The 25,086-nt window shown below is 36.5% G+C and overlaps 1 protein-coding gene across 2 annotated transcripts in view; it reads right to left on the bottom strand.

Moving 5' to 3' along the window:
- CDIN1 (CDAN1 interacting nuclease 1) overlaps nucleotides 1–25,086 on the bottom strand; it is a 130,572-nt gene that overhangs the window by 94,679 nt on the left and 10,807 nt on the right. For both annotated transcript variants that reach the window (XM_071558033.1, XM_071558031.1), the window contains exons 2-5: nucleotides 10,159–10,204; nucleotides 9,238–9,302; nucleotides 5,967–6,027; nucleotides 170–242 (exon numbers count right to left, since the gene is read on the bottom strand). In XM_071558033.1, coding sequence (XP_071414134.1) covers nucleotides 170–242; nucleotides 5,967–6,027; nucleotides 9,238–9,302; nucleotides 10,159–10,204 — 245 coding nt within the window. The remainder of the gene's footprint in view (nucleotides 1–169; nucleotides 243–5,966; nucleotides 6,028–9,237; nucleotides 9,303–10,158; nucleotides 10,205–25,086) is intronic.

Here is a 25,086-nt window from a genome sequence, read left to right as displayed (position 1 = left end):
GTATAACTGTCATTAGCTGTTGAAGATACCCACCTTAAAACTTTACCCGTACCATCTCACTTCCAACATTGCGTTAATTATTTTTTATCACAGTCAGAATAAAAGTTGAAACAAAAATATCTTGAAATTAAAAAAAACACACACAAGAAGTTCCAACTAAGATACTTACGGACGGCTTGTTCTTTTTCTTGTAGAAATCTCTCTAACACAATACGAGCCATCAATGATGGGGCAAAATCCACCTTAGCCCAACAAAAATAAATACAGAATTTCAGGAGTTAAATACATTTAGATGTACAGTTGTCAGATACCTAATCTCTTCGCAGAGTAAAAATAAAGAGCAAAAATACAAGAAACAGTACCTTTTTCCAATTATCAAACTCAACTATTTGAATCAAACATGTAGCAGCAATCCACAGTATTAGTGAAAAACCAAATAAAGTTGCTAACATATAATATTGGTTATTATTTTTGTACTTTTTGCAGCTGAACCACACCTTCTAAAAGATGACAGTGAAATTCCCTTTATAAGGTCGCCTGCCAAGGAAAAGAAGCAGTTATCCTTTGCTATGAATACTCAGTACATGTGGTACCCATCAAGTGATACCACATATCCTTAGCATCAATATCTCTAGCAGATGTGTTGGGTTTGGTCATAATTTCTCAAGAGTTTATATTTTCAATTCTAACGAATCTATTCCTCCATTTCAACTGTTTTTATATGTATGAAAAATGTATGGCCTAGTTGCACCTGAAATTACAATAGCTTTTTAGATACCATTAAAATACACCTTTAGTGAATCAGAATTTTAACTATGAGACAGTAAACCTTGTGTTATGGGTTCCCCTAGGTGGGCCTAGATTTGGGCTCTGAAGTCTGGACTAGGCCGAAGCTGTCAGCTGACTTGAGCTGGGCTGAGCTAACAGCTGACCTCCTCTAGCCAGTAAGTTTGTATTCCATACCACATTATGACATCATCTCCAGGGAAGCAGGAACCAGTGTGGGAGTGGTTAAGGCAGTCGCTTCTCAGCCCTCCTCTTGGGAGGACGCACGATGCTGTCCCAGGGGGGATGGAGAGGACCAGGCCCACCACTGGCTCACAGGGGACCTCAGGAAAGTAAAATGTGTTGTTCTGGGTCTCTCCTTTCTGCTTGGGTTTGTCTCCCTGGGTAATAAGCTTCTTCTTAAGTAACGTGTAGTTAGGACAGTAGAATTTGTGTGTTCGTTAAGAAGTTGAGGTGGGGAACTTGTTGTTGCAGATTTGTGTGAGTGTGTATTTGTACTCTCTTCTAATTGTCTCTTTCTTTCTGTGAAAAATATATGTAGATTTAGTATAAATGCAGTTTGAAGTGTTTTTTTTTCTTTCCCCTCTCTTTTCCTCCCTTTCCCTGGTGTTAGGAGGGAGGCTTTTCTCTCTGTGCTTGGGGGGGTTGGCAGTTGCTTATCTCAAACCAAGACAGTTAATGGTGCGTTGGCCGGGAAACTCGGGAGCGACAGAAGACCTTGGCGGGTGTCCCAGGATCTTGGCAGGCTTCCCGGGAGGATTGTTGTAGAAACATAGATTGATAAGTGCCTTGTTTAAGTACATCCAGAACAGAAAATGTAAACAACTCTCCCTTGCTGCTGAATGCTCGTTTTCACTGTTTCACTGTCTTTGTGAGTTCAAACAGCTCGACTGGTGCCTGCTGTGAATGCAGCCACTGCAGAAAAGAGAGGCCCATGAAAGCTGTTCGTGTGTGGCAAGACACGGCTGTTTGAGTTGAATCCCTGAGGACTCATCATGTGAATGCTGATGTGCCCAGGAGCTGATGAGGAGCATCTCACCTGGACTGGCATGGGGAGGAGGTGTTCCTGGCTCGATGGGCCCATCGTGCCTCAGGCCACCTGCAGGTGGATAAAGTCGGGGGGTGGATATAACCGTGAACACTATTCTTAAGGTTATCCACAGCTGTGAAGCGTGCTTGCCATTGTGAGACCCCAGTGAACGAGGAAAAGAGGAGCTGCGGAACCCCCTGCAGAGAACCCAACAGATGCGGCGCCCGGAACCAGCGCCCGCAGTGCTGAGCGACCCGCAGGAGCCAGAGCTGTCGCTGGCGGGGCTGCCGCCAGGGCTGCGAGCGAGCCGGGGTAGGCTGCGAGCCGTGAGAGGCTGTGAGCTGTGAGAGGCCACGAGCCATGAGAGGCCACGAGCCGTGAGAGGCTGTGAGCCCTGAGAGGCTGCGAGCCATGAGAGGCCACGAGCCGTGAGAGGCCACGAGCCGTGAGAGGCTGTGAGCCCTGAGAGGCTGCGAGCCGTGAGAGGCTGCGAGCCGTGAGAGGCTGCGAGCTGAGCCAGGGCTGCAAGCGAGTCAGGGCTGGCGAGCCGCCGGGGCTGCTTCTGCCTCTGCTGCTTGCTTGTGCTGCTGTCGGGGCTGCTTCCGAGGCTGCCAAAGCTGTTAGGACTGCTGCTAAGGGGGATGGGTCACATGGTGAACTGTAGTACTTCTGTGTGACCGAGGAGAAAGACATGAAGAGAAGCCTGCATAAGCTGTTGATGTGTAGTGGGACACTGCCGTTTGAGTTGAATCATTGAAAACCCATCGTGTGAGTGTTGATGTGCCCAAGAGCCGAGCCAATGAAGAACATCACACCCTGGACTGGCTGGGGGAGGGTTGTTCCTGGCTCAGTGGGCCTATGATGCCTCAGGCCACCTGTAGGTGGATGAGGCCAAGGGGTGGATCTGACTGTGAACACTAGTTTAACCCCAGTGGGAAACTAGAGACTCCTGAAGAGAGGATGATAACCCTACTGAAAGACATGAACCATCAGATAAGATAACCTGAGATGACCTGCTTTGTTTCCATCTGAAATATCTACCCCATCCTAATGGACTCTTAGCCACATTATGGAGGGGTGGAAATCAGCCCTGGAAAAAATAAGTGTTTAAGCATGAGAACCTAAGATATGAGTGACATAATATGGTATGGAATAAGGGGTGGAGAATGTTATGGGTTCCCCTAGGTGGGCCTAGATTTGGGCTCTGAAGTCTGGACTAGGCCGAAGCTGTCAGCTGACTTGAGCTGGGCTGAGCTAACAGCTGACCTCCTCTAGCCAGTAAGTTTGTATTCCATACCACATTATGACATCATCTCCAGGGAAGCAGGAACCAGTGTGGGAGTGGTTAAGGCAGTCGCTTCTCAGCCCTCCTCTTGGGAGGACGCACGATGCTGTCCCAGGGGGGATGGAGAGGACCAGGCCCACCACTGGCTCACAGGGGACCTCAGGAAAGTAAAATGTGTTGTTCTGGGTCTCTCCTTTCTGCTTGGGTTTGTCTCCCTGGGTAATAAGCTTCTTCTTAAGTAACGTGTAGTTAGGACAGTAGAATTTGTGTGTTCGTTAAGAAGTTGAGGTGGGGAACTTGTTGTTGCAGATTTGTGTGAGTGTGTATTTGTACTCTCTTCTAATTGTCTCTTTCTTTCTGTGAAAAATATATGTAGATTTAGTATAAATGCAGTTTGAAGTGTTTTTTTTTCTTTCCCCTCTCTTTTCCTCCCTTTCCCTGGTGTTAGGAGGGAGGCTTTTCTCTCTGTGCTTGGGGGGGTTGGCAGTTGCTTATCTCAAACCAAGACACCTTGCTTACGCAAGTCACAGTGAATTTTCCTTGACATCTTTTCAAGTTCAGTATTACTGCAAAAATTTTATCTTGATTTAGTAACTACACCAAAAAAGGTGGCTTCATTTGTGCATGCATATTTTTCCAAATATGTGTGCACTTGGATGGCCTTAAATTCCCCAAGTAGAGAGAAATGCTTTCCACAGAGCTGCTTATTTCTGTAACCCACATCAGAGCTGACACATGAAAAATGGTGAAATTACTGAAGGTAGTCCAGCCTGAATAAGGACTACCTTATTAGTTCAGGTACTTGCATCGCCTTAATTTTCATATTAATCATGTGTCCATCTTTCTTTGAGATAGGGCCATCATGCTTCATGTCAGAATTTAGCATGTAAGTAAAATTCATAGTGCTTCAAATCTTACTTGAAAATATTTGTATGAAGAGAGCAGTGACTAATTTTATTATTTCTAACAAAAATGAGATTTATTTTAATCCTTTTCTGCTACATACACAATATGAAGAGTTGGCAAATATTTTTTAAAAGAATTAGTAGTTTCATAAATCCTCAAAAAAACAACTCCAAAAGATAATAATATGGAGCTTTTCCTATTTAACAGAGCTGCTACACACTGTAATGCACCTATGTGATATATTTCTCATCAATTTTTACAGTTTCCACTGATTAAATATATATTGACTCATAAAGTATTACCATTACATCAATTGTCAGCAGATGCAAGAGTATGTCATTTAAATATTAACTATCATATAAAAATGGCAGCTTGATTGTTTGGAAGCAGTAATCTAGTGCTGGTTATTGCCACATTTCCCTAATGCATTAGGCAGCAGTCACAAAATGCATTGCCTTTCTTATATACCTGCTACTACAAAAGCAGAAGCAGATACGTTCTTTGTGTATCTCCCCTTTCTCTTAATTTTTATTTATTTCTGAACTGCAGATTTCTTTGATCTGAATTGCAAAAATGCATTAGCGTAATATAAACAAAGATATGCTCACAAGAGTCAGAAATTATATGCATCATCTCTAAATCAATGGAAAAAATATACAAAGAACCAGTAACAGATATATTACTTTGTGCTTGAAATATTTTTATGACAGTTCCCATATAATATGGGTGCGATATATCATGAATTGGGTTGTTTACCTAAAGTCTTAGTAAGATTGTATTTATTTATGTAAAGTACATTCTATTCTTGCTATTTCAAGACTTGCCTCTTCCAGAGATGGTAAGAAGGCACACATTACCACTAATATGAAATAAATCCTTTATTCTATGCTAACAGTATGATCAGGTTACGAAGACTCTTCACAGACCATTAAAACTTTCTAGTAATTAATCACTCATTTGCTGGCTGCAGCAATGTACATGGGAGAAAAACCATTCTTTTTTACTAATGTAACATGTAGAACTTGCTGCTATTGCAACACTTAATGTTCCTACTGCTGTATCATTTTTAATGAAACTACTCATTTTCTGCTTCCTTCTAACTTATTCTATTAAAATACAACACAAATACAGTATACATTTCATTCTATTCCTTTGAGGGTTGCACAAACAGTTCCTTGGAGTATCATCTATTGTATAGTTATATATTTGTAAATAAGTATTTTAGGTTTTAAAGGGTAGATATTTCATCTTTTTTTTTTCCTAGGAAACTCCGTGCCACTCTTTCAAACTTTTTACCTGTTCTTTAAGATAGTGCTTTAGATAGCAGTTTTTAATGCAAATAACACCTTGTATCCCAAGGTAAATTCATATTCTAGTTAATAAACAGCATCAATAAATTTGTCAAGACTTTAATGACAACTGTACAGAACTTTGCATACACTGAGGAATTTATTCTACTTAATTGCTTTATATTAAGCAGTTTTCATTAGCCATTCTCTAATCCATATGAACAGAAATAAATGGAGTCAGGAAAATGATCTTTTTTAACCCTTCCTATTACTAAAAAATAATAATATCTTAGACGAGTTTTGTTATTAAAAACAAGGAATCAAATATAAGTAAAATTGATGCAACTCCATTTAATTAATGTGAGAGTTTTTACTAAGTTTATGCATTAAAGACCTATGGTCTGTCTGAACTTCCCATCAAAATACAAATTCAGAGTATCTTACACATTTGCCTTGAAGTTAAGAGACTAATTACATTAACTGATTTATTAATAAATGGGGCTTTTTGTCTAATTATTGTAAGTACTAACAGACTGGGGAACCATTTTAAATGTCTAATGTGCCTTGAAACCATTTTTTTTAGGTTAATTACATTTCTCACCGAAGTCACTATAGATATGCCCCTTAGGTTTTATGCTGGAAGATTAAAGAAAAATGTAAAGATGATTACCTCATTGGCCAGTTCCAGTAATACAGGGGCAGCTGCATTTTTCATCACCCCATTCAGGTACCTAGACAAGACAAAGCCCGGTAATTTTGTAGTGGCAAGAAAAGAGCAGTTTATATATGTCAGCATCCCTTGTGAATTTCTCTCATTTGGGGGAAAATATTCCAGTAGAGTATTTAATGGGAAATCATTTAAGAAATAAGTATTTTAAGGCATCACTAACTATCCATGGTTGTCTCCTGTTCTATTCATCTGCAATATATATCAATCTCAATGAAGTCACTGGTAAAAAACATAATAAATCAAGAAATTAAAATATTTTGGTTGAATGTCATACAAATAAACTATATCTGTACTACTTTAAGATGCATCAGAGACAAATAAACCTCTATTATTCATAGTAAAGATTTTTGGTTCCACCTGACTTCAATTATGAAGGTGCACTGTGTATCTTATTCAATTCACTACTATGCTCAAAACCATAAATTCTCAAACCTAATCCAGATTTCAGAAATTGGGCAGTAGTTTGAATACTAAAGGCTTACTTTAGTCGAACAACAAAATTAATATTCCAAAGAGAAAATAAAAGAAGAAATCTTTAGGATCCAGTAAAGGGTGATAGAAAGTCATTATCCTATCAGTGACAAAGGCTTAATGTGTCTGGTTAAGGGTATCACACAGTGACATTTCTGACCATCACACAATATCGCCTTCTTCCTTTCTGTTACTTTCATTGCTTGATGTTTACATTTTGATAATGCCTAAAATCTGTGTTCAGGAGCTGATGGGAAGAAGCTATTGAAACACACTTTGTGCTTTGCAGCCATGTGGAAAAGAACAATAGTTACCAATATTTGAACCTGTTCGCTTATCCTATCTGTATTCGCATAGCACATCATTACTGACATCATTAGAAGGCCACAGCTTTTCCAGCCCTATCATTATCTATCTATCAGAAGACACTCTTCTGCTCATTAGTTACAGACATTAAAATTCTTTATCATTTTACCTTCCTGCGGAATGGGTGTAACACCTTTACAAAACCTCTTTGCATAAGATTAGATGGAGGCCTTTTTGCTTCCAAGTTATTCTGAGGTTTAATGAATACAGGAAATGTAAAAACCTTTTTGGTGTAACCTATTTCAGTTTTACATAAAAAAACCCATAAAACAAGATGCTTCGTGAATGTTTAAATTTTGAAAATTTGTAACAGAAAAAGAAAAAGAGAGATCATAAACAAAATACCTAACCAGGAAGATTTACTTGAGATTAGTGTTCTAAAACATGCATCTAGATGATTGAACAGCAAAACTAGAGCTGACAATGAAGTATTTTTCTGTCAGATATTTCTAATGCTACTCCATTATGTACTAACAGGTCTCATATGCTGATGGCAATACTGTTGTGAAAACTTGCTGATCCTTCTTGTAATTTGTCTTTTTGTTTGCCCAAATTTCAGACTAGTAAGTCTCAGCAGAGCAGCAAAACTACTCTACTCAACTGTTCCACTTGTTCCCAACAGGGCAACTGGAAATGATTGCATTCAAAAACTGGTGGTTTCTGACCTAAGAAAGCAATGACAGCACAATTATCTGCTTGTATGTTGGCAGAAATAGCAAGGAGCACAGGACACAGACTAGGATTAACAGCAGTAAAATGGATGCTAGAGAAGAGTAGAGATGTGCTTGTCATGTTTACGCCTGAATCATTTCAAAGTGGCTTCTCACTCAAGTCATCTGACTCTCTATCTTACTACACATACTACACAGTAAATCTACTAAAACAGGATTGAGGTTGAGTTTTCTAACTATTAACCAGAACATCTCTGAGTTTAAAACATGTGCATTTTATTCGGCCGTGTTAATACACTTGCAATATGAAATACCCAGAAATACCATAAAGAATGATTTTCCCTACCACCACCACACAGCTTCATACATAATGCATTAGTTATGTACTGCTATCATACTGCAGACTACAGAAAAGGACAGGAGACCAAATCCTCCTACCTGATGTGAGACAAACTTAATCAGACCTACAACTCTATTGACACCAATACAACTGCTGCTTTGCATAAAGCAAAATTTGGTCTCATGTTTCAGATTGAAGTTGCTGGAACTATTTTATGTGTATGCTAAAGAAAAGAGTTACTCAGCAGCTATAATTAACACAGGCCACTTCACTGAAACCGAGCGAGTAAAAAATAACTAAAAATAGTATTGTATATACATGGTTATTAACACAAGAAAATTTCAAACCAGTAGTCATCCTAAGCAAGAATTAACCCTAGGAAAAGTGCAATGTGATCCAGTGCAAATTTTTACAGAACAGTGTAACTACTAAAAAAAGAAAATCAACCACCCCAAAAAACAGCACACTTCACACTAGATATTCTAAATCAGTGTCTGATATAATCAGGCTGTGGTTGGAGATTAAATATATGACTCTGGCAGAAGCGCAGTTATTTGTTTACAAATGAAAGCTTTTTGTTTATTTCCTGACTCACACAGATTAGTACTAAGCATAAATATCAGACATCTATAATCACAAGTATGAATTCACGTGCCATGCATGCTCCTCAGATATGTCAGTCTACAAAGTAATATTTTAATTGCATATCTTTACCTGTTATCAGTATGCCCCAATTATGTCATTGCAATATTTTTAGTAAAGCCTATAGATCTAACAGACAAACTATAAGGTGTAGCAAACACAATTTATTAGCTTAAGATGCAAACAACTGGAAAATATTGTAAAATGACATAAAGGTTTTCATTCTCCCTCAAAAACTATTTCTGGCACTTCTGTTTATAAAATGGGAGTGATCTAAAAATTACTGCTTTAACTGGCAATACATGAATATCTAACTTGTTTTAATTTAAGGAAAATGTTACTTTAAAAGTACAAGCAACAGTAACAGAACAAGCTCTCTTGCTGTAAGGAAGTCGTCATCAATGTTAGTCTTGACACAGAAACTCTCTAACTACAAACTATAGGCAACGCATAATAAATGCTACCATATATCCTGTAAAAATTATTTACTTATCTTGACTTACAGCCAGTGAAGTAAACTCTTTTTTAATTAAAATGATCAAATACTGAAAACTTTCTGCATTTTCAATGAAAAACATTATAGGTGAACCATTCTGTATTCCCCACTCCAAATTCTTAATTTATTTTTATAGAAAATTAGCTTCATGAGCTAATTTACTACTAACTGCCGTAACAAATAGTAGCTATGATGAGAGTCGTAACAGAGGCAGGGAGATCATACCTTTGGTAGTAACTTTCAATAGCTTCAGCAGTGTGGTGCCTAGCATGTGTTCTTTTGATTTGTTTCTAGAGAAACAAAAAAGCCAAAGAATTTTACAAACGTGTCACAAATCAAAACACAGAAATCATGACTGTGCAAACACATGATCCTTGGCTACACTTTGACATATGTGAACTCTTGTTTTTAGATTCTGTAAAGCAATGACATTCAATCCACCTATTGAATTGAACATCTTCAGACTGTACTGCAATGTACCATATGTAAAAGCCAATAAGGTCACAATAATTGAATCTAAATAAGTTTACTGAAGGCTGCAGAGGGCAAAGAAAAACTTGTTCTCTCTTTCAACCTTTGTATTAATTTTCTCCAATTCAATTCCATCTAAGTCTGGTACACTCTAGTTTTACAATTCAATTGGCATTTTTGACCAGGAAAAACATTGCTTAAAAACAACTTATTTGAAAAACTACAAAAAGTAATTCCATAGAGACTTGCCACTTGACTGACACCTGTCATCTCATGATAAATGACTCCATTTTCTGCCTCTCTTGCCTTCTGCCACTCCGGCAATGGTCATTTATCATCATCTCTGTCAGCAATGGAAAGCAGCACTGACAGTGCAAGTCAGCAAACATTTAGCACATGGAACCACGCAACACAGGGAAATTATTATTGTCAGAATAATAATGGTTTAGCATAATTTATTACAGGTCCACCAAATAAGCAAAGGCTAGATGTTATTAGACAGATGGATGGGTAGGCTTGGCAGCCATCCACTGAGACTCAGGCGGTGCTTGATGTGGAAAAAGGAACATCCTCCAAACCAATCAGAAAGCTGGCAGTTCAATTACAAAGAAATAAAGGGACATTCATCATTCAATTAGGCACCTGTCAACCCTCACAAAGGAGAAAACTTCTAACCTGGTACTCCTGGGAGAAGATGCTCAGCAGAGTGGACTGCGATTGACTGGAACAAATAAAAGAAGGACAAAGTTAATTACTGGAGTGCACTGCAAAGAAACAAAAGGGAAGGGAGCTTCAAAGGTAGGCCTGCTGCCCTGTAATCTAACAGAACATGAAAACAAGTGTGGAAAAGTTGTTCCAGATGAACACCTCAGACAAAGGCTTCCCGCTGCTAGGTCAAGGAGAGAGTGTATGAGGGATGGAAGGAAAATATAGCAAGAGTTTCAAAGCATTGTTTGGGTGATTCCTTTTTCAGGTTCAGAACCCAAAAATCATATCAGAAGCAGGTAGTAGAGTTAAAAAGCAACAGGGAAAAAAAAAGGAAATTAAAGAAATATTTCCATTAATAATTGATGGGAGTTAAATTCCATCAGCACTTGGGAATGTGCCGCTTGTTCACTGGCAACATACTGAAATTAATTTTGTTAGCAGCAAAGGAACCTCTTCAGTAGCTGTCTCATATTCAGGTTAAAAACTTCCCCCTCTGTTAGAAGTAGCATATGGGACCAGTGGAACATTCCCACTGAAACTGATGTGCTTTGAAAATAGAAACTTTCACTGCAGGAAGCAGAGATTCCCTGGAGTCGGTCATTTCCAAAAGCTGCCATAAGCTTCATTCATCTAAGGCTCCACTCAATGTCAAACACCTGGCAATGAAGCAACCTGGAAAGCATTCTTCCCAAGTGGGAATTTTTCTCTCTGAATTGTTAACATTTAGAAACAAGATTTTTTTTCTCTCTGAAAGGCAATCAATACCACACCACTACTGTTTTCAATTGTCCTCTGTGGATATATCTACCTCATCACATCCTGAATACAATTAATTACTCCTGATATATTTTCCTACTACATGCAACTTGAACAAATTATAGTCTCAATAAATCGAGTTTTATGGTACAGCAAAGCATTATGAATAATTAACATTTTTTCCTTTCACGAACTTACCTACTAAGGCATAGCAAAGGTGGTTCAAAAATTCTGCAATGTGTAGTCTTGTTCTTGTGTCAGATTTCTTGTACATAAACGTAACACCTGTATCATATAGTATTTTCATTAAACATACATGTTCTCTCCATACTTAAATGACCCTTCTTCCAATTTCCATACTTCATAAATACTAATTTAAGACAGGGAAGTATTACTTCCACTTTCAAAAGGGAACACTGAATTACAAAAAAACTAAACGGTTTGCTCAGGTTTAAACAGAGAGTAAGTATATGCAGCAGGACATAAAGTTACCTCTAAACCAAACAGTTGAGGAATTAGGAACAGTGACTAGATTAATGCAGGGCTATACAAAGAGCTTACTAGTTTGCCTTATCCATAGCTGAGCTTCCAACATCTTTGCCATAACTCTGTTTTGAGCTTGTCTGCCCAGTGCAACATCTGTGTGACAGCAGTGAGCCGAGCCTTGATCTTTGATATTTTACACATGGGAATGTTCACCCTGAGTACTCACTGAGACTGAATGTTAAAACTGTAAAAAAATGACAGCAACAGAAATTGACAAATATATAGATTTATTAAATTAATGAATTACAGAAAAAATAATTACACTATAGTAGAGAATTTAAATATTTTATTTAAATAAGTATTATCTAAATAAACAAATATTTATGCAAATACACATGATGTGACACATAGGCCAGGAGTTACATGCCACAATGACTCCCCAAGTGGTGTACCATCCAATTATTATAACATTCAACATGCACATGTAATCATTAGAAAGTGAACAAAGGAAAGATTATATATTTACCCAGGCTATATACATACAGAAGACTTAAGATATCTCAATTTGATATTTAAAAAAAAACCCTGCAGACTATAAATAACTTTATGGATATGGCCCCTTAATGGTTCTCCACATAACTATTAGCTTGCAGATTTACATGGTCATAGTGGCAGAACTGAATTAGTGAAAGATGTGGAAAAAAACAAACCAAGACAGCATTTGACTAGATTTCTGGTTTGAGTTCTCTCTCACTGATGTAACAATTTTTGTGGTTTTAGCCTATTCCTGGTACAATAACTGTTCTTACTGTACCATTATCCGATTATACCCACTGACATGTCAAAAAGAATTAAGACCATTATCCCTCCTCTTACAGTAGTGACTTAGTGGTGGACTAGGCAGTCCTAGATTAATGGTTGGACTTGATGATCTCAGGGGTAATTTCAAAACTGTATGTTTCTATAATTCTCGTCCATTTTATCTGACCCCTTGGTGTCCTTGGATTTTGACCTTCTACTTACGTTTAGTTCAATAGCCCTCTTCTCCAATACTTCCAACTGTTCAGATAATTTAGGACATAGCACAAACACTAAAAAATGCATTCCAGTAACACTGCAAGTTGGATACATACTGGACTGCAGTACAGAAACTTTACCACTGTGGCAAAGAGCATTATTTCATAACATCATACAAATAATTTCAAGCCTTATTACCAGATGATCTTTCTCCTTCCCCAGAAGTGGATTTATATCTTTACATGGCTGCTTCCATGTTTCTTCTGGTTAACGTAGTTCCTGTCTCAAATATGAAAACAACCTATCTGACACAGTATTTTCTTGCTACAATTTCATTGACACAACTTCCTGGGAAAATGAAATAGCTCCTCAAAACCCAGCTAGAGGATCTATAGCAAGATGCCATTGAGGGAAAACTGAAATATCATGGTTTGAGAAACAGACTGAAAAAGACAGTACTATGTACTTGGAGAGAGGACAGAAATTATGAACATGCATTTCTATTGCCAAACAGCATGATCACCACTGCTGATACTGACAGCAGGGATACTACCATGGAAGTTCTTATTACTTCTGCAGAAGCAGCCACATTTCCAGAGCTCCATCCATCCTCTGATCCTTCTATACAGAATTTCAAAGCAAGAAATGAGCAGTCAAATATAGCTGAGCTATCTAGGAAAACAAACCTATCACTGAAAATAGTTTGTACTCAAAATAACATTTGAGTGCTGTGTTACTGCTTTCCATAGAATAAACTTTATAGTAAGCCTCATGGTTTACTTGAAGGCTAGGGATGGAGACATGTGTCAAACAAGCTCTTTTGTTGAGAAACAACTGTAGACCCAAGGTAAAGATTTGCTAATTTTCTGAAACAAGCAAACAGAAAACCCCAAACTCATAATTCTGAGTACTGCCTAGTTTAAATATTCAATAAATTAACTTGTTACCCCTCTTGAAGAACTAAATCTATTTTCCAGGAAAATAAGCACATTTTCCTCTTAAGTTCTGTAGTTATCACTTTTCTGGAAACATTTTCTTCTGCAATTCCAGATGGTAATGAACCTAACTCCCAGAGCTCTGTTCAAAGCAACCAGCTTCCCTCTTCAGATATCCTCTTTTTCATGTACACTGGCAACCATAATGAATCAATTTACCTTTGTTATTCTGTGTTGATATCAGTGGCATACTTCCATCTGAATGCCTGATGTACTTTGTGTTCTTGTAAATACATAACTGGATTTGGGCAGAAAACTGTGAAATCTAAAATCTGCCACAAAATACCCATTTTATTAAGTGTAATTTCTAGGTCCCAAGTGATATAAAAATTTGCTTGCAATAAAGAACCCAAAACAGTATTACAGATCTCAAAAGAGATCTCAAAAGAGATCTGTAACATAAAAACCTCACATTTAGAACAGGATGCCCCAGTCAAAGTCAATACAGAACAGCAATAAGAGAAACTATCTCTAAGATCTTAGAGATCAGTCAAGCTAAAAAGACAAATGCAAGTCTGGTGCTAGAAAAAGAATATGCCTTTTGGTCATTTAATATGAAAGGACAAAATTTAGACTGTTCCCTTCTAATGAATCCCAGAATTTGGTAGAGGAGAAATGCTATAATCCCTATAGAGTATTTCAGAAATGTTTAGGTTTGCAGTGAGTATTCATATATAATATAGTAACAGATAAGCTACTGGTTTATATAAGATTAGTGCTTCATAACTAGAATTGATATAAAACTCTGACTAAGAAGCAGCTAGTAATGATGAAAATAATTTCACTGGATCAGGTTATCATCTCAACAAAGCACAGCTGCAGATCTAGCCAAGATTTGGCAAGCTGTCCAACTTAATATTTGCTACTTATTTCAACCTCACCAGGATAAAATCTGAATATAATAAATTCAGCTACTATTATATTATTAGCCCTTGAAACTTACAGGTTTTTACTTTATTTTCGGAGATTACTGAAAACATGAAGTTTTAGGTGGAAAACCATGGTTCAACTTGTTTCATCTATTTATTTTAAATGAGTTTCCTTTCCCTCATCTTTGACTCCACACTTGGTGCCTAAACTAGAAAGAGTAAAAATGCAGCTCTATATTTAATGTATTTTACCATGGAACAAAGGAAGAGTATCTGGAGAGATCTGAAAAAAAAAATAAATTTAAAAATCGAGTAAATATGAACTGCAGTATTTAATCCAGAATTATTCACACAAGTGGAGACAAACAGGCAAAGTCAAGTCCATCATGAAGCAAATATGTTATATATAGAGAGAATAGCTTCACTGCTTTCTTTTCACAAAATGGAATACTCCATCTCACTAAAATGGAAACTATATTGGGTTAAAAAACTGAATGTAGGGGCAGGAGCTGTGTTTCCAAAATTCAGAAGCTGTTACATGTGAAGTTCCAAAGTAGCAGTATCAAATCTTTTCTCAAAAGTAGAAATTCATGTAGGGAGAGAAGTTGTTTCTTTTATTCCAGTCTCCAGAGTGAATATGTAGTCCTAGTCATACCCTACATGATATGTTGTGAAGCAGACAGCAGGAGGCTCTCATTTTTATTAATTGGAAAAGAACTTCCCCTTTCCATGTATAAGTTTAAAAATACTTTTACTAATGCAATACTGAGCTTTAAAATAAAAGTAATAGGGCTAGAACTGTGTGGTGCTCCATGCTGGATTAAGAATCTAAGCGAGGAAAGAAAGTTACATACCCAGTGAATTTAAATGACTGGGGGTGAAAGAGGAGTTCTCCTCATAGTACCTTGAAGTTTCAAATTGTGTGTCTAAAATATATTTTCCTTGTTACATTATTAAATACATGAAAGAAACCCAAACCAGCAAATTCTCATCTTCAGTAATGCAAATGCTTTGGAACAGGGACTCCGAAAGGAAGCAATGTTTATATCGCTTACCACATACTAACCAGTCCACTCTTATCTGGAAAAACTCTGTCAATAATGGATCGCAAATAGATCGAGCAGCATTGTTTCAAAAGCATAACGCACGCACGGATGCATAAAGTCTCCGTGGTTTCCCAGAACTGCAGGATGTCAGGTAAAAAGGACCACAGTTAGACCTGTAAATCAACTAATGCCAATCTGATGCTCCATTTCCCACCTGAGAGAAGGTGACAACTAGTGGATTCTCAGAATTTCTTCCATGCATCAGGATTGTCAGGACAAGAAAAAGGCTTCTTAGCAGTCTGAATGATTCCACATGAGGATCTAGGAAGGTTCAGGAATACCAAATGCCTACTAAAGCTTAGGAACTGTTAGGCTTATATGCATCCAAGCATTGAAGAACATAGCACAAGGGAGGCACACTGATCTCTAGAATAATTACAGCTTTAACTTTTTTTCAGGGAGCCTTTAATATTACAATCTTTCTTACAGTTAGTATGCTTGTAGTCACTTCTCTGAATGAAAATTCTCAAAAAGAAGAGTATTGCCTCTGGACACATTTGTACTTTATCATTCGCAAATCTAACATTGATTTGTTGGAAGTCAGTGAATTACCAATGTAAGCTAAATCAATGTACTTGTCTATGTATATGTGTATGTTAATATACGTGTTTAAATCAATGTATGAGTTTGAATTAGAATACCTAAGTCACATAAAAGTACCTAAGTCTTTAGTTACAACACAGTAACTTCTATAAAGTGGCCATCTTCCCGTTCTACAGATATCCAGTTACACTGGTTCTAGTCTGGAATACAAAGCTAGTTTTATTATTTCTGCATAAGAAGCCCTCCATACAATGAAGCATTATCAGTAGCTACTACTTTGGGAACTACAAAGTCAATACAGTGCTGTCGAGGAAATACTCCCATTACCAATATATTACTATTATAAAAGTGCTGTAAGTGTATATATCTGTATCTCTTTATATACATATGACAAGAAGTACATGCTGATATGCTCATTTCTGAATTGCTACCATTACATTTAAAATCAAGATATAATTCAAGCTTATCTGGAAAATGATAGCAGTAAACAATTTTGAAATTCTCTGATTTCCACTTCAGTAAACTGTAAAATAGCTCAACTCAAAAATTTAAATAGAGATCACTAAAAATTGCCTTTGCCTCAAAGTCAATTTCATACATTTAGTAGGATCAAAAATAAAACCCCAAAGTAAAGATTCTGAGGAAAAAGATATTCTGCATTGCAGGCTTACAATACACAATGATAATAAAAAGGTTAAATTCAGGCATCTGCATACAACTTTGCTGCCTATACCCAGGGTTATGAGAATAACTGTATGACAAAGCTCCAAGAAGGCTACTTGAGAAGACTCATCACTTCTATGACCTTGACACTTCTTGGTCCCACAACTTCTATACAATTTAGTGATGTGCGAGAACAGATGATGGTGCAATACATAGAAATGGCAGCATTTAAAATTCATAGTAGTGTAAGGGCATTACTTTTCCCACTGGGCCACTTGAACTTTAATAATGTCTGACCTAGTTGGCCAATAAGTTCTAGCAGCAGACAGAGGAAAATTGCCAGTATTAGATACTGTTTGATTTTTCATTTAGAAAGACTTAGAAGTTCCTTTAAGCATCAATTCTTCCTGTAGACACCTAATTTTTTGGTGTCTCTTGTAACAGCCAATGTATTTTAAACAACTGCAGACTATGAACAATCTGTATCAGATGAGGAAAAAACAAAATGCAGAGGTAAATACAAATTACCAGTACAGTCGATGATCACAAAATAATACCAGCTCTTTGCAGAGATAAACTAAACCTTTCGCCTACACCACAAAAATTTTTCAACAGCAGTAATGCCAAGTGTAACTCAAAATATGCCATATTCAAATTATTACTAAGTAATTCTGATCAATCTTCCAACATGAAAAGATAATTCTGAATAAAGATGCTATCCTTCCTTTCTCAAATATATGGTTATGATGAAAAGAACAATATCATGCTTAAATAACGGATAAACATAGGCACATAATATGGTTAAAACACAGGAACAGAAGAGTAGCATTTCCAAATGAAAAAAAATCCAAACAATTTTGGTCTTATTATCATGGCAAGCAAGTGGTGAAAATAGCCAGCAATTTGCCCAAGATATTGTTTTGAATTTTTTTTCTTTCTGAAATTAAACAGCACAGTGCTTGTTGCCTGAATGTTTGAAATCTACATCAATGTCAAACCCACAGAGACCTTTTTAATTAAATACTATTTCACTAATGTTTCAAGTTTATTCTATAAAGATAAAAAACTCTTTTGTAGGGTTCAATTTTCAAACTGAAAAATATTTTCACAGGTAATACAAAATCAAAATATATTTACCATAAAGACTTAAAAAAATACAACGTCAGTACTAAAATGGGAAATTAAAACTCTCAAATATTCTGACTTCAATGACTATCGAATATTTTCACCTTACACATAAAAGAACTTACTCGGTACCACTTGGGTACCTCCCTAGTCAGAGAGTCCACTGACAAAAGAAACAGATAGGAGTCAAATAGATTTTGTCTCCCACATGCATCTTGTTATCTCAGCACTTGTCCTCCACACCTCCATCTCCTAGTGATCTCAAAAATTCTGCTTTTAAATCTACCATTAAATTTTTTGAGAAAACTAAATAAAAAAGCAATGCTTGTGACTAGCATAAGCAGATGAGATGCTATGTCCTTGACCTCAACTACTCCAAGTTACCCAGCTAGAAGTGAAATTTCTTAATATCCAAGAAAGGATCAGTGAAAACATCCCAAAGCAGAGGGATACAGCAGCGTGAGAAACTGAGAGAAAGGTGAAACATCCGCAAATTCCTTGTGTCCACTTAACTGTACACCATCCACACTTTATTTCAGTTTACTTCAGTTAAGACTGTATCAAAAACATGTTTGCAAGTTTGACCTCTTTATCTTAGGACCACAATCTAAACGTCAAAACATCAGACATAAATGCACAAAAGTAGCTGCCATCTGATGGTGGTCATGTTCCCAGGATGCAACAGCAATGGACCTCAACAAGCAGTTAAGGAAAAGAAGATACAATTTAAACCAGGGGCTTATCCTTCCTTACCTTTGTTATCTGTCCTCCTGATAGGGCAAAAGTCCATACATTAAAAAAAATACTCAGTAGGCTATTACTGGAAAGTAGTATTTGAAATATTTATTTTTTGTTCACATCCCTCATTTTGTTTGTGTAATTCTATCATACTACTGCCCCTTTTGACCAGGAAAAGAATTGGATCAAGAGAAGACAAGCTGAGTTTTGCAGACTCCAATCTCAACTTTACTGATGGTGGAGAAAGGGGAAAGTAATTCTACTTTATAGCTTTTTGTCTTCAAAACTATATTGTCCTGAACAAACTACATGTTCAATTTTAGAAAACTTTTTTTATTAATGAATGGCAATTCGGAGCTAATGAGACTGCTGATTTTACATTAAAAAATTAGCCTGTATGTAAAAAGCATATTTTTGCCAATTTGAAACTAAATAAATCCCTAAACTCCCATAAACAATTTGCTCCTAAACCTATATAATCAAATTTAGAAAACTATAAACTATATTTAAATTTATTATTTACAAGCAATTAATTACAAAGACAGCCAGGTGGCTTTCATTACATAAATTACTGTTAATGACACTTGCCTCATGCTGCTACTGTATTTAGCATTTGCATGCATCACATGTCAGGCACACACACTGTTGCATAGCTATCTCCAGGGTAAAAAGTGAACACCTTAAGTCAAAAAAGCTTCCAGTTATCCAATCAAAACTGTTCATTTCTTAAACAAATTAATGTTTCCCATTCAGGATATAATTTAAAGACTATTGAGGATGTAATTTGAAGAGTAAAACATGGATGATAGCAAAGTGATAGCTTTTAGTAAAATTTAATTTTGGGAATGATACAGATCTAAGGAAAGAGATGCCTCCATTTATAGCTAGTCCCGTTGAGATTTTTAGTCTTAAGCCTTAAAGAGTGCTTATAATTTACAAGCTTACAATTTTAAAGCTATTTGCAATTATTAAACAAATCAAACGGAAAACAGAAGAATAATTCTTGTCTATGTACCTACCTAACAGTGCAGTACTTTGTCTCCTATATACACATTATGGTACCATGCATGCAGATATTTACAGTCTACTTTCAGCCCCAGGGATATAGCCTACTGTGCCATAGAGGGAATAAACTAATTTATTTCCACTACTTACTTCCCATTAGAAAGATGGCCAGAACAGCATAAGAAGGAAATCCAGTGAATCCCTTTTATTAATGTTCTTGCAGCATTCTGTTTTTTAAAATTGTCTACTTACAACCAGCAGGCAATATAAAAGGTACATCTAACAAGAGCTGATCACAATATTGCATCAGTCTACGCTGGCCCTTTCCACTCCTATCAAAAAGATTTTCCTTTCCCTTACTCCCCTTTTCAGAGGATTTTCTCTTTTTTGGTGTTTTTTATACTGCTCTGAAAACGCATGCAATGAGTATAAGCTTTTCTTCCTGCAATGCTGCTGAAAAGATTGGCTTTCCAGAAGAACTCTTACTCCATCCATTACTGGAACAGACTCATTTCTGATACAAACAGTCAAAAAGATTGAGTATATTGCATCAATGTCATTAAGCACCAAAATTTGACCAGTTTTGGTGGAATGAGCTCAGAGACCTTCATAAATAAATGCGGTAGCCAAGGAAGAAGGAAAAATAGTGAACAAACATTTGTTCTATGTTAAAATTAACTGAAGATGACCTCAACATGCATCAAGTGACATGGCATGATTTGCTGACACTTCCTAAATTTTTGTGAGTTATCAAAAACATAATAAAAAGATACATATTCATGTGAGAAGGGGGTTAAATAAACTTCACTGGAATTCAGTGAAATCTGACTGCTCATATGCGCCATGCAGCTTTCAAAAAAGCCTCACATAAAACATCCAACCCTAACCTCTCATATTTTGAAGTCTTAATATATTAAAGCAAAGCAGCAAAGGCCACAGAGCCATCTTCTCTTTCAGATTAATTTTAATTTGTTCTTCACATTTAAGTATCAGGTCTTTGTTGTTACCTAACTTTTAAGAGCAACAAACTAACAGAACTAGGCCATCAGAAAATAGTGAAAATTGAGAAGGAGAAAAAATATTCTCAACTGGACTGTTAACACTTCTGCATAAGTGACAACTTATAAAATCATATATGACATACTGTATAAAAGAGTGTGTATTCTTATAAAAGTAAAAGAATCATGTTCACTTTTAACTAAAGGGAATCTGAACATCTTTCCCTATCACTAACAGGGAAGTTGACACCAAGTTTATAGAAACCAAAAGAATTAGAGGGAAGAGAAGGGCTAAACAATAAATTAGAATAAGTAGAAGATCAACCTTCATTTAGAATTGAATGAAATTCATTTAGACAGTAAAGCTTTAAGGTCAAAAATGGAGAAAATTGCATTAATATAATTTTTAGCACAGCAAATGAACAAATACCTCTTTCTCTCTTTATTCCCAAAGTATTTTGTTAATGCACCACTTTCCATTAAACCAACTGCAAACAAGTCTTTAACTTGAAGTTATGGCTGTTCATATGTAATCAGTTACCTGGATTAAAAAAAAAAAGGCAGAAGGCCTCTCTGTCCACCTAATCACCATATCAATGACACATGCCACAACAGAGAAGCACTAGTTTATTTGATTGATCATGGTAGATAAACTCCAAATAACAGAGAAATTAACAAATGCTTGACATTTGCTCAACATCCATTATTCTGACACTGCTTTCAGGATTTCAAAGCCTGGGAGTATGCTTAATCAACATTCATATTCCCTAGTGAGCTACAGGCACCATATTGCGCCCCGCCTTAGTACTGATGAAAACTGCATATTGGCCATTTCCAAAATGTTCTGGGACTCCACACAGGGCCCCTTCTCTCCCTTGTTCCTGTTCTGCAGTTTTCTTTTAAACACTTCCAAGACAAAAGCATCTGCCAGTTTTTTTCTCTGGGGATGTATGCAAAATGAACTTAACAGTTTTAAGGCAGGAGAAACCCTCACATCTAAATTCATTCATAGGACAGAAAAGGGCCTAAGAGGCCTCTCTAGGGACAAAACCCTACTGAAATTTTCCCCGACAACAGTGGGAGCTTTATAAAATCTAAGTCCAGACAATTTCCAATTCAAATGCCCAGCATAGCATGACCTTTGTCAGATCTATGAGCCCTAGATGCACCCACTATTTTTTTATTCTAACCAGCACAGACATTAGACAGGGCACTACTGCTAAGCAGGAGGTTGAATATTTGCATGCTCTTCTATTGTGAAAATGTAACAGTGACAGCACTGTGTCGAATTCTTTTCCCCCTAGAACTTTAACTCCATAGGAGAGGCATAGCTGACAGATGACTCTCCCAACATCTGTGTTATGTACACTGCACAGCTGAGGAACCTTGGATCACTGTCACGGCTTCCCGGAGATGACCTATACCTTTCTTGTATCTACACATGATCAAAAAAGTAAAATAAAAATGTGAAAATGCCTTTTTATTAAATGAAAAGTAAATACGGCAAGAAAGATTAACATAATTTAGTCATTAAGCTGTTCACATAGCAGCTCACCATATGTTGTATAAATGTCCCATACAAAATAATTTATCAGACCTGACACATTGCACATCATATTGTATTATTTAATATGCTTACTAAAATTTCATGGATCAAGCGCCACTTCTGAAAGCACACGGAAAGCCCTAGAAAATATTTCTTCATCTTCCATGATTTATTTTGATTGCCTTTTACAGCTACATGATAAAGTGGAACTTGCAAAATTGCGAGGTTACGGTTTACACAGCTATTGCTTCATATACTAAAATATAACAAATGGTTCCATGTCTGTATACCATTTCGCTTGCACTTAATATTCAGAAGAACATTAAACTAAGCACGTTGCTTTCCACTGCATATTTTAATAATTTTAACTGGTGATTTCAGTAAACATCCTGATCCACTAATGCAAAGTTCTTGGAGAGAGAGAGATATATTCTTGAAAAAGAGACATAAGAGCTAAGAATTACAAAATAAACTAATGCAAACAAGTAACATGTGATGCATGTTAACCAGCCCAAATATGTCTGTATAGAAATCTATTAATTTCTACACAGGAGCTGAAACATTTGAATAATATTTTTAACTTATTGAGATTTAAGATGTTAGAATGGCAACAATCTATTGCAGATAAATGGACATTATTCTCTACCCAGAAACCTCAAAACTACAAAAATAACTATGTGTAAGAATGATCCCCTGTCACTGGTGAGGTCTGTATATAAACAGTAAATTAAAAAAAAACCTGTAAGCAGGAAGCTTGTGGATAATAGTTGTTGGGCAACCAGTGGAATTTGTTTGGAAAGAAATGCTCCACACTTAGAGTACACACCAAACAGACAGATATGGCTAGGAAAATATTTAGACTTAAACTATGAATTTATTCCATAAAGGACCATTTCCCTTTTTCTCTCTCACACCACTGATGTCAAAGGAACAAAATACAAACAGGATAAAAAATGTAGTCCAACTTACTCTTTTTCATGAATAATTATATTCTCCTGTTCTTAATAACAGGATAACAGAAAATATTCTCCTGTGTTAGACAACTCATTGCAATGAAGTCATTAAACTCTGTATTTAGAATGGAACTTGCTTGGCCTGTTGGAGTACCTGCCAACTGCTTAAAGCCAGTCTTCCTTTTTAAGCTCTATTAAGCACCAGAAGTCTATTTTTTAAGTTATTTTTCTCTTTTTGTATTTTATGTATCCCAAGAAAATGTGCTTGTCTAGGAAGACATACTGCTCAGCTGTGCTGAAAACTGAAGGACAGCTGCATTGACAACACGCATTTTATATTAATGCTGTAAATGGCTAATGTTCAACAGCCATTTCATCTGTAGGAAAATACACTCACTCTCTGCTCATTAGTTATTTTACTCTCTGCAAGCTGTAGCCTCAAAATGCGCATCTGCATTCCACAGAAGAGATGCAATAAAGAACTGGATGTTACCAGTATCAACAGAAGAGTGATAAGAAGTCCTGCCATCTCCTCACCAACCACAAATAGAGAGATACATGATGTCCTTATTGTTGCCTGGGTCCTCAATTAACAAGGAGGAACTCCAAAAGTCCCTTTATATTAATTCAGTCACAGGAGTGAGTATTATCTCTGTTCTGGTCACAGTTTTTAGTGTTGTCTTTGAAACAGTTTCAGACAGACTGCATTACATAAAACACTACCTTTGCTATCACACGGGTCTTACTCAAAGGAATATTTGACAGTATTTTGCTTTCTGTGAAATGTATGCTATTTTAGGACATTTTTATTCAGTATTGAAGTTTCTGGAGGTATATGAGAATCCAGTTCACCAAATGCTCCCAAGACCTTGCAGGCCTAGATACAAATGCGCAAATAGAGGACGATCACTCAAACAATAAAGTCCTCTTCAGCACTACATCCTGACCTGAAGCCATTTTGCAAGTTTGGATGGACAGTTTGCTTCAACATTCTACTCAGATGAGAAGGATAAGGCAGGGCATTGAAGCTCAAGAATTCTCCAGCCTAAAGCAATGAGACTGTCATTATCAATCAGGCTACTAGATATCCTGGTGTGTGCACTGGAAGGGATAACCATTCGTATCACTATCATACTCAGAATGTTATGGTGTTAAGAATAAAAAAAAAAGTACAAATAGAAGCCGTAAGATAAATCAAAATGCTTTACTAGCTTACAAAACAGAAGTTTACATCCTAAGTTGTTCACAAACCAGAATGTTTTTCCGACAACAGGCACAGGTTCCCATTTGGCAAATTCAAGCCTGCTGATAAGAAGTTCATTTACTCTGAATTCTTCATTTGAAATCCATGGACAACAAGGAGTCCATGAGATACAAGCTGAAAACTAGTGACAGAGCATGCCTATAGGAGTTTGAAATCTACATGTATGGTAGCAATTAGTCAAACAAACAAATGAACAAGGCTTTCAACCATCACCCAATCAGAAGAACAGAGCACTATTTTTCCACTCCTCTTTCAATGTTGTTTGTTTTTCTTAGGAACAATACTCTATCTCGCTTATCTTAGAAGACACTTAGGATCAGTTCCTGTATTCTGTATTCTTACAGAAATTAATCCATAGCATTATTCACTCAGTTTGAAGTGTAATACAGGCTTCTGAGACTTGCACATTGTAAATAGATGTTACTTTCATCAGGAACTTAAAGGAAAACAATTAAAAAATTACTCTTATAGAAGCATAGATGTTATTTTATTAAGTGATGTGAAAAGCTATAAGGGGCATATATCAGAATCAAAATGGTTGTGGTCATTAATTTAAGTAATAAATCACAGGTCCTGACAACAATAACAGCAAACAGATGCTAACAAGAAAATGTATTATTTAATATTGTCATGTGTTATAAAAATGTAAGTGTTTAGGACACATCTTAAATTTTTATAATAATATGCATTTAATACATTACTATTTTGACACATACAAGAATCAAATTTATAGGTCTCATTCAGCACTTGCTTTCTCTTCTGTGAACACAGAATGGATTCCTGAGGGAGAAAAAGCTCAAGAAGTGAATGTTTCAGATAGATGTGTCCAAT

This window comes from Pithys albifrons, chromosome 6, assembly GCF_047495875.1.
Source record: "Pithys albifrons albifrons isolate INPA30051 chromosome 6, PitAlb_v1, whole genome shotgun sequence".
Taxonomy (NCBI): domain Eukaryota; kingdom Metazoa; phylum Chordata; class Aves; order Passeriformes; family Thamnophilidae; genus Pithys; species Pithys albifrons.
This window is presented reverse-complemented; position numbering and strand designations above follow the sequence as displayed.